Source organism: Schistocerca nitens, chromosome 6, assembly GCF_023898315.1.
Source record: "Schistocerca nitens isolate TAMUIC-IGC-003100 chromosome 6, iqSchNite1.1, whole genome shotgun sequence".
Taxonomy (NCBI): domain Eukaryota; kingdom Metazoa; phylum Arthropoda; class Insecta; order Orthoptera; family Acrididae; genus Schistocerca; species Schistocerca nitens.
This window is the reverse complement of record NC_064619.1, coordinates 637,473,995-637,487,367: the sequence shown is the minus strand read 5'-3', so window position 1 is coordinate 637,487,367 and position 13,373 is coordinate 637,473,995. Positions and strand designations below refer to the sequence as shown.

The following is a 13,373-nucleotide window of genomic DNA, read 5'->3' as shown; positions in this document are numbered from 1 at the left end:
GAAAACGTAAGGTGGGGGGACAGCGGATCCACCGAGGTTAGTTCCCATATCTTGAGAAATGCTTTATTAATTTCGATGGCAAAATTTTACTGTTGAGGGATCAGTTTTAAAGAAAATTTCACTTTTAGTTTGAGCAGTGAAGGGTTCATCGTAACTGAAAGGTTGCACACAATTACTTTTAGAAAAGACTTAACTTGCTTTTTAAGAAATTTAGTAGCGGAAAACGTTAGCTTTGGTGAGACAGTTTGTTCGACATGTAAAATTGAGTGAAATTAAAGTTGTGTTAGGTAGTGTCGAAAATTTGTGTGAGACTTTCGTCCAAAACATTATAACGTAATAGTTGGAACAGTAACAATTGTCGTAAACGTATGCAGTTGAATGTACAGGATACTACAAGCAAAAAAGTCTCGGTAAACATAGGGTAGAAAATGCATACCAGCCGGCCGAAGTGGCCGTGCGGTTAAAGGCGCTGCAGTCTGGAACCGCAAGACCGCTACGGTCGCAGGTTCGAATCCTGCCTCGGGCATGGATGTTTGTGATGTCCTTAGGTTAGTTAGGTTTAACTAGTTCTAAGTTCTAGGGGACTAATGACCTCAGCAGTTGAGTCCCATAGTGCTCAGAGCCATTTGTTGAAAATGCATACCGTAAGAGCTACGAGCAATCTTTCATCTTCAATAATGTGAAACAAATCAGTTCTACTGCAAGATTTTTGCTTTCCATATTTTGGGAACTGGTAGAGTGGACCAAAACAAGAAAGAAAGGTCCAGTAAACATGTGCTCTAAAATGCATTCCTTAAGAGCTATGAGCATTTGGTCATCTTGGCTACTTTGAAGGACAACTCTTCTAATGATCAAGTGCTCGTAACTTTTAATGTATGCGTTTTAGAGCACATATATGTTGGACATTTTTTTCTTATTTTGTTCCATACTACAAATTCCCAAAATATGAAAAGCAAAGAACTTGCAGTACAAGAGGTTTGTTTCAGAGTAAAGAAGATGAAAAATTGCTCGTAGCTCTTAAGATAAGCATTTTCGACCCTATGTTTACTGAGGCTTATTTTCTTTTAGTATCGTGTAGTTTCAAATGTATGCATTTACGCCATTAATTATGGTACACCCTGTATGTACTTGAGTTGATAAAAGACGATATTCTTTAAATTGCAGTTATAACTATTACTACTTCACCTTGCAATTGAATACATTCGTTACAGAAACTATAGTATGGTACCATTTTCAGCCTATACTCATGCTTTGCCTTTCTCGTGATTCCATCGTATTGGACGGTCTTTCAGTTTTTTAAACTTTTTGTAGGGTTTTCTGAGCTGGGGTTGAGAAATGGTTAACTGAGTACAGCATAGTACACTGTCGAACACTTTCTAGACATAACGAAATATGCAGATATGCAGCTATTTTTATATGTGTTACCTTAATGTCAACACACATCAGTGTGTTGATTGTTTTTTTTTCTACATCGAACAGTCTTCACACAAACACTTCACAGACTTTACGACCTGGCTCCAACTACACCACCAAGTGGACTACACCTGTCAGTACAGACTACTCGTTTTGCGTCCACATGTCAACACTTCAGCATCTGACCTACTGCTCTGCAGACGGTAAGACCTGCTCTTGCCATATGTACTTCGAGGTAATAACCAACATGAAACATAGTACTCTTATATCTATAATTACTAGTCTGTAAATGAAGTAATCACCGATGAAATATTGCTCAGTACATCTTCGTCAGTCACCAACAGAAATATCTGAAACTTGTAGCGGTTATATCTTGTAGAATATTGTTGATATGCAGGATATTGTGTTCAGCTCGAGCCATGCTTTATAATTCCACGCTGATAATATCAAGTACGTGTAACAGAGACAGATTTGCTGGTCAAAGTGTTGACGCAGTACTGACCGAGTAGAGCCAGAAGCTGGCGTGGTAGAGCAGCCGGTCATCGCGCTCGGCGGCGTCGCTGAGCCCCACGTGGTAGAGCGTCACCTCGCCCTCCGGCTCTCGTACCTGCGTCTCGCGGATCTCGAAGATGGCGATGGGCGGGCTGCAGGCGAGGGCGGGCAGCGCGTAGCACAGCGCGATGGCCGCGTGGCAGCGCCGAAGCGTGCACAGCGTGCGCGCGCGCTCCGGGTACCTGCCGGAGAGCAGGGAAGGGGAGCTGCGGTCAGTCAGCACCTGAGGTACGTTGATCTGCTGCACGGTGGCCAAGGAAGAAATGGCCTCGAAAACATTACGTGAACCTCAAGGTAGGCAACCCAGCTCACACTGTCTCTCCTGGAAGCTGATGATGTAACTCAGGTTGCCTATCATGATGTGCACAAATGGCACTACTGTGCAAAACTTATGGACGACCTTAATACACTCCTGGAAATGGAAAAAAGAACACATTGACACCGGTGTGTCAGACCCACCATACTTGCTCCGGACACTGCGAGAGGGCTGTACAAGCAATGATCACACGCACGGCACAGCGGACACACCAGGAACCGCGGTGTTGGCCGTCGAATGGCGCTAGCTGCGCAGCATTTGTGCACCGCCGCCGTCAGTGTCAGCCAGTTTGCCGTGGCATACGGAGCTCCATCGCAGTCTTTAACACTGGTAGCATGCCGCGACAGCGTGGACGTGAACCGTATGTGCAGCTGACGGACTTTGAGCGAGGGCGTATAGTGGGCATGCGGGAGGCCGGGTGGACGTCCCGCCGAATTGCTCAACACGTGGGGCGTGAGGTCTCCACAGTACATCGATGTTGTCGCCACTGGTCGGCGGAAGGTGCACGTGCCCGTCGACCTGGGACCGGACCGCAGCGACGCACGGATGCACGCCAAGACCGTAGGATCCTACGCAGTGCCGTAGGGGACCGCACCGCCACTTCCCAGCAAATTAGGGACACTGTTGCTCCTGGGGTATCGGCGAGGACCATTCGCAACCGTCTCCATGAAGCTGGGCTACGGTCCCGCACACCGTTAGGCCGTCTTCCGCTCACGCCCCAACATCGTGCAGCCCGCCTCCAGTGGTGTCGCGACAGGCGTGAATGGAGGGACGAATGGAGACGTGTCGTCTTCAGCGATGAGAGTCGCTTCTGCCTTGGGGCCAATGATGGTCGTATGCGTGTTTGGCGCCGTGCAGGTGAGCGCCACAATCAGGACTGCATACGACCGAGGCACACAGGGCCAACACCCGGCATCATGGTGTGGGGAGCGATCTCCTACACTGGCCGTACACCACTGGTGATCGTCGAGGGGACACTGAATAGTGCACGGTACATCCAAACCGTCATCGAACCCATCGTTCTACCATTCCTAGACCGGCAAGGGAACTTGCTGTTCCTACAGGACAATGCACGTCCGCATGTATCCCGTGCCACCCAACGTGCTCTAGAAGGTGTAAGTCAACTACCCTGGCCAGCAGGATCTCCGGATCTGTCCCCCATTGAGCATGTTTGGGACTGGATGAAGCGTCGTCTCACGCGGTCTGCACGTCCAGCACGAACGCTGGTCCAACTGAGGCGCCAGGTGGAAATGGCATGGCAAGCCGTTCCACAGGACTACATCCAGCATCTCTACGATCGTCTCCATGGGAGAATAGCAGCCTGCATTGCTGCGAAAGGTGGATATACACTGTAGTAGTGCCGACATTGTGCATGCTCTGTTGCCTGTGTCTATGTGCCTGTGGTTCTGTCAGTGTGATCATGTGATGTATCTGACCCCAGGAATGTGTCAATAAAGTTTCCCCTTCCTGGGACAACGAATTCACGGTGTTCTTATTTCAATTTCCAGGAGTGTAAATTGACATATTAACTAATGGGAGGAAATAAATGAAATTGTGACAGCATGTTTCCACGGGTTTCCCTGTCATGCAGACAAAGATGGACATGACTTGGCGTGAGGTCTGCGTTATTGCAGCACAAAATGGGACTGACCTCCAACAAGTAGCAACTGCAGAACGTTAGAAGATGTGTGTGTTAGTTAGGTGGGATGTACGGTGCACAGAAATGGTGTACTTCATTACACTGTGGATTCAGACAACATGTAGATTACTTCAAATGGGGAAGAATTGTATGGAAACTAGAATGGTTCTGAGCACTATGGGACTCAACTGGTGAGGTCATTAGTCCCCTGGAAACTAGAAGTGTGATGAGTGCAGCTCAGGGGTTTGGTAATGATTACATCATTTTCACTTGCATGGGGTGCGTTTAAAACCCAAGGTACTGCTGCCCGAGGGAGAGCTCTGGTCGACCGTAGTAAACTACACCAGCAGAAGACCCTTCTTTGTCCAACAGGCGAGAAGGCACTCAGGTCGAACATTGGTTGCAATTACAATCACAGTTAACAGTCCGCCGGCCGAAGTGGCCGTGCGGTTCTAGGCGCTGCAGTCTGGAACCGCGCAACCGCTACGTTATCAGTTTCGAATCCTGCCTCGGGCATGGATATGTGTGATGTCCTTATGTTAGGTTTAACTAGTTCTAAGTTCTAGAAGATAATGACAAGTTGAGTGCCATAGTGCTCAAAGCCATTTGAACCATTTGAACAGTTAACAGGACACCAAGGAATGCAATCTCACACTTCACTGTGGCACAGCGACTGTGCAAGTGTGGTCTCTGTCTTGCGAGAAGTACACTGTATCTTGTTGACACTCCCACATCGAAGGCTCTGTTTGGGATGGTGCATAGAGACTGTATCAGCGAGGAGTTGAGTTCCATGCTGTACTCGGATAAGAGCAAACTGTCTGAGTAGTCATCCTGGACTTACCTTTGATGTGGCGTGTGGTGGGAACACGTAATACACTGAGGAATGTGGCGTCACCACTTCGACATTGCCTCCAAACGCATGAATGTGGCGTGGTGGCATCCCGGATCCCCTCGTCCAAAGGAAGTTCATTTTGCCCCAAATTTCGGAAAAGTGATAGTCAGTATCTTTTTTCCATGAAGAAGGACCTCTTCTCATCGACTGAGCAGTACCGCAACAGAATTGTGAGGCTCAAAGAGCCCATCAAGAACAAGTGCGGGTGAAAGCTCTTGAAAAAGATCGTGATTCTCCATGACAAAGCTAGAGTACACTTGAACTTCTCCAAAAAATTTCTGGGGGAGATCCTGGAACATTGTCCTTACAGCATCGTCTCGACATATTACTCATATATCTTCAGCTCCTTAAATTACTCTCCGGAAGATCAGAAGTTCGTCTGTGCAGGACACTGTGGAAAACTGGATCTTTCAGCAACCCACGAGTTTCTACACTAAAGCGATTCACTCCCTTCCTAAGCCTTGAGATTGGTGCGTTATTTTCAGTATCAATTATGTATAGTTATACTGTTCCACACGTAATTGTTATTAACATTTCCTTGCATGTAACTGTATTCTTGTTTTCATATCATCATGTCTTATACTTCATATGCCCTGGGACTGGATGATGTAGGTTGTGTTGGTCTTAAGGTCCACGAAATACTGGGTGGTTAAAATTAAAGTGAAGCTACTCACGGAGATACAGTGTCAGCATTAATCATCATAATGCAGCGAAACTTGATAGGTATGCTAATGTGTTGATGTGGAACTAATTTACAGTAGAAAAATATTAGTTCCAAATGGTTCAAATGGCTCTGAGCACTATGGGACTTAACATCTTAGGTCATCAGTCCCCTAGAACTTAGAACTACTTAAACCTAACTAACCTAAGGACATCACACACATCCCTGCTCGACGCAGGATCCGACCGTAGCAGTCCCGTGGTTCTGGGCTGCAGCGCCTAGAACCGCACGGCCAACGCGGCCGGGTATTAGTTCCAACTATTGCCACCTGGTGCACTTTTGACATTGTATGCTGATGGTGTGACATACATGCTGTCACTTGACAGGCAATAATATGAGTGAACAATAACGCTATCGAAAACAGAGACTGTGCAAAGAGCATAGAGACTGTATCAGCGAGCAGTTGGGTTCCATGCTGAACTCGGATGAGAGCAGATTCAGTCTGACTAGTGATCCTGGACTTACCTTTGATGCAGTGAGTGGTGTGAACACATAATGCACCGAGGAATGTGGCGCAACCACTGCTTGTCAAACTGTTTTTGCCAACAGCAGCAATTAAAATGCCGCATTGAGAGAGTATCACTGACTGGACAGTCGGAGGAGAGGACCAGTGTCATTAAATAGTTTAAAGAATTTGATGATAAAATTCGAAAATATGGGTGAGGTCAGTGTGGCATGAGGAAGAATATGGCATCGTATGCCAGTGGAATTGCGAGAGACATATTCGGTCTCTACCTGGTCAGAAGTATACAGGGATGTGTGGTTGAGATTTCACTGTAGCTGCCACCAGCAATTGCCAATCACGTCGTTTTGTGGTTGCAGCTACTCCTTGAAATCCTGAACTCATACTGAACAAACTGTGTAAGTGAAATTTCGTAAATCAAATTCGTTTGGTTCCTCATTAACACATTAATGTATCTACCAAGTTTCACTGCTGGACAACTATTACAGCAGATACTAGGCCTACAGGAGTAGCTATACTTTAATTATAACATCTCAGTAAATCATATGCCCCGTTATCGGATGTAGCAAGTTGGGTAGCCTGCTGTGTGGAGTGACCGCGTGGTTTGAGGTGCCATGTCACTGATTGTGTGGCCCCTCCCACCGGAGGTTCGAGTCCTCCCTTAGGAATGGGTGACTGTATGTTGGCATAAGTTAGGTTAAATTAGTTTAAGTAGTGTGTAAGTCTAGGGACCGATGACTTCAGCAATTTGGTACCTTAGGACTTCACACACACACACACACACACACACACACACACACATTTGGATTGCCTATCTTAAGGTGAGTGAAATATTTTCTGGGGCAGTTTTGTTCTGCTCCTTTCTACATGTCAGCAGTGAACGACAGGTACTCACCTGAGGGAGATGTACCTCCAGACAGCCAGCGCAAGCGTGAGGCAGACGCTGACCGAGTGCAGCAACAAGGAGAGGTGGGCGTGCGCGAGCAGAAGCGCGGCCCAGCCGTAGGGGAACTCCCGCTGCTCGGGCAGCACGACGTACAGGTAGGCGGCGACGGGCACGTACTCGAGCATCAGCAGCATGTCGGCGACGGCGAGCGCCGTCAGCAGGCGGTTGATGGGCGCGGCGGCCAGCTCGCGCCGCGTCAGCACCGCCACGTTGAGCGCGTTGGCCGCCGTGCCGAGAGCGCACACCAGCAGCGCACAGTAGCCGTGCGCGCGCCGGTACGCCAGCAGCGCCTCCTGCAGCGCGCCGCCACAGTAGCACGCCGAGCTGCGCACAAGGGCGGCACACTTCTCAGGAATCTGCTGTGGCGGCCATTGGTGGGTCTCGCAAAACTGTAGACCTGCTAGTGGTGCCACAGATATGGATGAGGTCGACTTGTTGTCAGTCGATCATGGCGTATTGTTCTCGCAACGTTTCGATGAGATTCGTACTCGCCATCTTCTGGCGTTATTTTCCCCTCAAGTTGACGAGGAGGAAACTTGTAGAATCTTAGAACTCTTTGCACTCCGACTGGCTTCCTGTATCCGCCTTCCGTCCCCTACACAAACCCTGTACGGCCTCATCCCCTTCGCCCACCCACTCCTCTTCCTTGAACACGTCCGCACCCTGTATATTGCCTGCCAACTCGATCCTCCCACCCCCCCACCACACCCTGTTGCCCCCTCCCTCTCGGCCCCATGGCCGCGCCTTTACCGTTGGCTCAAATGGCTCTGAGCACTATGGGACTTAACATCTGTTGTGATCAGTCCCCTAGAACTTCTTAAACCTAACTAACCTAAGGACATCATAGACATCCATGCCCGATGCAGGATTCGAACCTGCGACCGTAGCGGTCACGCGGTTCCAGACTGAAGCGCCTAGAACCGCACGGCCACACCGGTCGGCGTTTACCGTTGTCTACCACCCTATCTCCATGCCCTTCACCTCCTTTCCCAACCCAGCTTTCGGCACCTAGCCCTCCCATATGATGAACTTCGCCCTGACGTCTATCCCTCCTGCCAACTCTAATCCCACCTTCTTCCTGCCTCCTCCTCAGGGCTCCCTCTCCTGCCCCTTCCTTCTCCTGAGCAGCTTTCTCTCTCCTGCACCCCATCCCTCTCTCGTGCTCCCCTTCACTGTCCCTGCACTCCCTCCTGCCTTCTCTTCCCTCTTCATATCCCTCCCTGTCAGTCTCCTGCCCCTTGGTGCACATCCTGCAGGTCCTATCAGCAGGTCCTATCAGCGGTTTTTTATTTTTCATGAGAGCTCCGTCGTTTCCAGTGTTTTATTTAAGTGTCTTGTTATGTGTCATTTTTATCCTATGGCCACCTTTTAACTTGAGTTTGCCTCCAGTGCTCATTTCAGTGCACTTTGATTTGCCAGATGTGTTCTTTTAACTTTATGTCAACTTTTAGCTGTCCCCCAGGCCATGTCCGCATCAGTGTATATTTTAACTCCCATAATCCCTATTTACTGTGTTTTTTATATCCCCCTTTTATCCCCCTTTTTAATGTATTTTTGTAAAGCCCATTGGCTGTAGAGCGGGTGGATTGTGCAACTGCCAGCCCTCCCCTGTCCATATGGGATAGGGAAATAAAATTAGAATGAAGGAAGAAAAGATCTTGTTGAAACGTTGTGATATCACGAAGCCAACCAATAAAATTCGGCAAGAAAGTCTGCACTCTATTATGTTGCAAGTAGCTTGGTCCGCTGAATTCTCTTTCCAGCTTCCAAAATATTGTTCTTGGCTGTACCTGTGGAGCTGTCTGCTCCCTCTGCTGTCAGGGGCATTTCACCTCTTCTGTGCAATCTGGTACATGCAGGCCTACGAGGGAAAGGAGTGGAAATAAGTAAATTCACGTCTCAGCTTATCCATAGACATTCGACTGTTTCTGAGAAAACGACCGTCGTAGTTTCCGACATATTCTAGAAGCATTTTAGGGAACGAGAAGCTCAGCCCAAATTGTGGCGTAGCGGGCAGTTTCGCGACCTCTCACTTTAGTGCCCTGTGTTCGAAACCTAAATATTATTTTGATTTATTTCATTTTTTCATGTATCTACCGATGTCCGCAGAAGGCTACTACATGAATGTTACTTATCAAGTTAGAGGATAGAAGGGTGTATTGTAAAATTACAGCTGGGTATCACAGTAAGTGCCATACATTCATTATGTAATTTATATATGGTAATTTCAGGACTTGTAATCTTTTTAAACTATCACACCGTTATCGTTATATTTCATTCTTATATAAATTCCTAATTCTTATATTTTATTCGCAAGTTTATTCTTCAGGAAGATTTGGTGCATTCCTTTGGATGATACCGATCGTAGAAACATTCGAAACACAGGCAGGCAGGTTTGCTACAGCGACATTTCTTCGTAAAAATCTCACTCAGGGTAGAAATGTCGTAAACACTGCTGAAAATTTCTTGCGTTGGGAACAATATCGCAGAGAAGTACACATAACGGATCACTTGTTCAAAAACTACTGCTTGGGATTGATTATGAATCAAAATACATAACAGGAATTCACCTAAAACAGTTAAAAATAATTTTCCCAATCATTTGTTGTTTTTTGTAAGTTCATTCACCAGACATACGATTAATAGAAGAACAAGGTAAAGGTACTTCAGCATACACTGTGAAATCATTCATGTAATAATATTCTAAGGCCATGGTTAGAGAAATTAAAAACAAAAATAAAAACAACTATCGGGTATCGAACACCAGGCGCAAAAGTATGGAGGCGGCACGCCAGCCACTAGTTTGAACTACATACTCGCTAATAGGTACATAAAGTACCTGAAAAACTTAGACGAGACACGTGTTCGCTTATTATGATTCATCTTTCAGAGCTAAATTTAAGAGAAATTGTATTATGGTACTTGTTGTTTTTTCCTCGTTAGTCCCACCCTTAGATGACAGGTAGGCCTTTCCTGTAATCCAGAAGTTCTGTAAAGTCCTGGCCAGAGCGGCATTTTCCAGAGAAGTGCTATGAGTGTGGGTAGGAAACAGCCAGTGGTCGTGTCTGCATCCTGTTCCTCATCCTCACTGGATGAAAGTTTCCAGGAGTTTTGAGGCGTATGCCTATTGTGGAATCCCCTGGAAGCCCTCTTGTGGGTAGGCGGTAAGTCATTTGCCCACTGGAGTGGAGGCGATAGTTCAAAGTGCTATGCAGCTCTGAAGTAGGGAGGTAATTATAATTCATAGCCAAGATATTTACTTTTCCAAGATGTAAATCCTACAAAGAGTCGAAACTCATTAACGACAGCTAGTTTCCCACATGCACTACTCTTTTCTTTCGAAATATAGACATTCCTTCTTTATTTAAGTATAATCTAATTTCATCACCTTCGGCAACATAGTGCTACATTACAATGAAAATTATTACGCTCGCAGCATGTTATATTCCATTCTTCAGTACGTGGAAGAAACCGTTAGTGACGACATCGCAAGTAGCTAATTATATTTGGAATATAAGGTTCTGTGAACGGAAAGCTTTTAATCGTGATGCACCTTGATAACCCAAATGGGGTAAATTTTCTTATTTCTAAATAAATGAATCAAGTTTTTATTTAAAAATAAAAGAACAGCTTACACAGGAAAAAGATTTCATTTGAGAAGTTGATATGAGGTGAGTAAGAATACATAATGGATACTGCTGAAAAAATCAAAAATTCCTTCTTGTGCCGTTTCATAGACTTCTTTTTAGTCATTTTACGGTATTCCACGTTGCAGACAAGTCAGAAATGATATGTGCAAAAAAGCCTCACAGCACAGTGTGGCAAGATTAGCTCGCTATATGTGATGTTTATAAAAAGTTGGCAAGGTCAAATTATAGCTAACGAAATGCTGTTTTGGTGTGGATTTCGTCATACTGAGTTTAAACTGTCACCACTTAATATCTTTATGGAGATTTTCCTCAATATGTCATCCAAAGTACAGCACTATCAAGAATGCAAAATCCTCAGGGATAATGCCACTTTATTCATAAGCGAGGTGACATATTGTTCAACATTGTAGGAGTACACGTCATTACACAAAATGAAACACACATGTCTCAGTAAAAGACAGTTGCATTAGTACACAATGTACCCCTCTGGAGCCAATGCAGGCGTATGTTCTGGCATGCGAGCAATCATAGATGTGCCGAATAGCTCCCTGCATCTTGCACCTTCTGTCGCAGTTAGTCAATGGTTCTTTCAGGCCCTGGAGAACGTGTAAGATGCCACGTCACCATCTCCCATATGTGTCCAATTGGCGGGAGATCTGATGATATATGCTGTTCAGTGCCGCTGTTATATACCAAGACGAGCATGTTGCATTGCACTAGCCATATGTTGACGCGCATTGTCCTGCTCTAGAAATACATCGAATCCCTGTCAAAGACATGGCACTAGCATGGGGATAACAATATGTGCAATGTATCAGACAGTGTTGCTTTATCCTGCAGAAACATTATATATAATCGCGAGATGCAACTGATGCCTAGGATGGGACCTGTGTGTCATGAGCGAATGTAGTCTCTGGTAGGCATGTCAAAGTCTACGACATACACGTGTACATCAATCACTTGCATACAGAAAGAACCCACTCTCGTCACTGATGACGAGACTGCACCAATCTACACGCCAATCAACACATTCACGACATGCTTGACTGTTTTTTTATTTTATTTCGCTTTTTATTTACACGTCAAGTTCCGTAGGACCATTTTGAGGAGCAAATCTCCAAGGTCATAGAACGTGACAGTACATGTACTTGCAACATAAAAGTAATAACACGTAAAAATAAATGTTCATAAACCTGGGAAAAAGTCTGTCCATAAGTTTAAGTAAACGCTATCAGCAATACAAAAGAATCAGCTTAATTTTTCAAGGAACTCCTCGACAGAATAGAAGGAGTGGCCCATGAGGAAACTCTTCAGTTTCGATTTGAAAGCGTGTGGACTGCTCATAAGATTTTTGAATTCGATTGGCAGCCTATTGAAAATGTATGCAGCAGTACACTGCACACCTTTCTGCACTACAGTTAAGGAAGTCCGATCCAAATGGAGGTTTGATTTCTGCCGAGTATTAACTGAGTGGAAGTTGCTTATTCTTGGGAATAAACTAATATTGGTAACAAGAAATGACAATAAGGAATATACATATTGAGAGGCCAATGTCAAAATACCCAGACTCGTGAACAGACAACAGGTTCGTGAGCTCACACCACTTATTGCCCGAACCGCCCGTTTCTGTGCCAAAAATATATTTCTAGAAAGGGAAGAGTTACCCCAAAACATAATACCATACGACATACGTGAATGAAAATAAGCAAAGTAGACTAATTTATGTGTCGAAGTATCACTCACTTTTTATACCGTTCTAATAGTAAAAATGGCTTTCCACGACAGCTTACTATCTATCTGAACACCTAGAAACTTGTACTGTTCAGTTTCACTAATCATATGCCCGTTCTGTGAGATTAAAACGTCAGTTTTTGTTGAATTGTGTGTTAGAAACTGTAGAATCTGAGTCCTACTATGATTTAACATTAGTTCATTTTCTACAAGCCATGAACTGAGGTCATGTACTGCTCTATTTGAAACCGAGTCAATGTTGCACACAACATCCTTTACTACCAAGCTCGTGTCATCAGCAAACAGAAATATTTTAGAGTTACCCATAATACTGGAGGGCATATCATTTATATAAATTAGGAACAGGAGCGGCCCCAACACTGATCCCTGGGGCACCCCCCACCCCACCCCACTTGACAGTACCCCACTCTGATCCCATATCACAGCCGTTATCAACATTGTGAATAATGACTTTTGCTGCCTGTTGCTAAAGTAAGAGGTGAACCAATTGTGAGCTACTTCCCTTATTCCGTAATGGTCCAACATCTGGAACAATATTGTGAGATCAACACAGTCAAATGCCTTAGTTAAATCAATGAATACGCCAAGCCTTCGAAACTTTTTATTTAGCCCATCCAGTACCTCACAGAGAAAAGAGAATATAGCATTTTCAGTTGTTAAAAGACTTCTAAAGCCGAACTGTACATTTGATAGCAAATCGTGTGATATAAAGTGATCAATTAACCTTACATACACAGCCTTTTCGATAACTTTTGCAAACACTGATGGCATAGAAATAGGTCTAAAATTATCTATATAATCCCTTTCTTCCTTTTTATAAAGTGGCTTTACTACTGAGTACTTTAATCGCTCAGGAAACTGACCATTCCTAAAAGAAAAATTACAAATATGGCTAAATACAGGGCTAACATGTGCAGCACAGTACCTTAATATTCTGCTAGACACTCCATCATAACTATGAGAGTCCTTAGTCTTTAGTGATTTAATTATTGACTCAATCGCCCTCTTGTTTGTATCACAGAAGAGTAT

At 45.1% G+C, this 13,373-nt stretch overlaps 1 protein-coding gene across 1 annotated transcript in view; it reads right to left on the bottom strand.

The window, feature by feature from the left end:
• The window catches only part of LOC126263548 (G-protein coupled receptor dmsr-1-like), a 58,031-nt gene that overhangs the window by 15,581 nt on the left and 29,077 nt on the right, over positions 1-13,373 (bottom strand). The window contains exons 2-3 of the mRNA XM_049960641.1: positions 6,892-7,266; positions 1,916-2,147 (exon numbers count right to left, since the gene is read on the bottom strand). Of these exons, the coding sequence (XP_049816598.1) occupies positions 1,916-2,147; positions 6,892-7,266 (607 nt within the window). The remainder of the gene's footprint in view (positions 1-1,915; positions 2,148-6,891; positions 7,267-13,373) is intronic.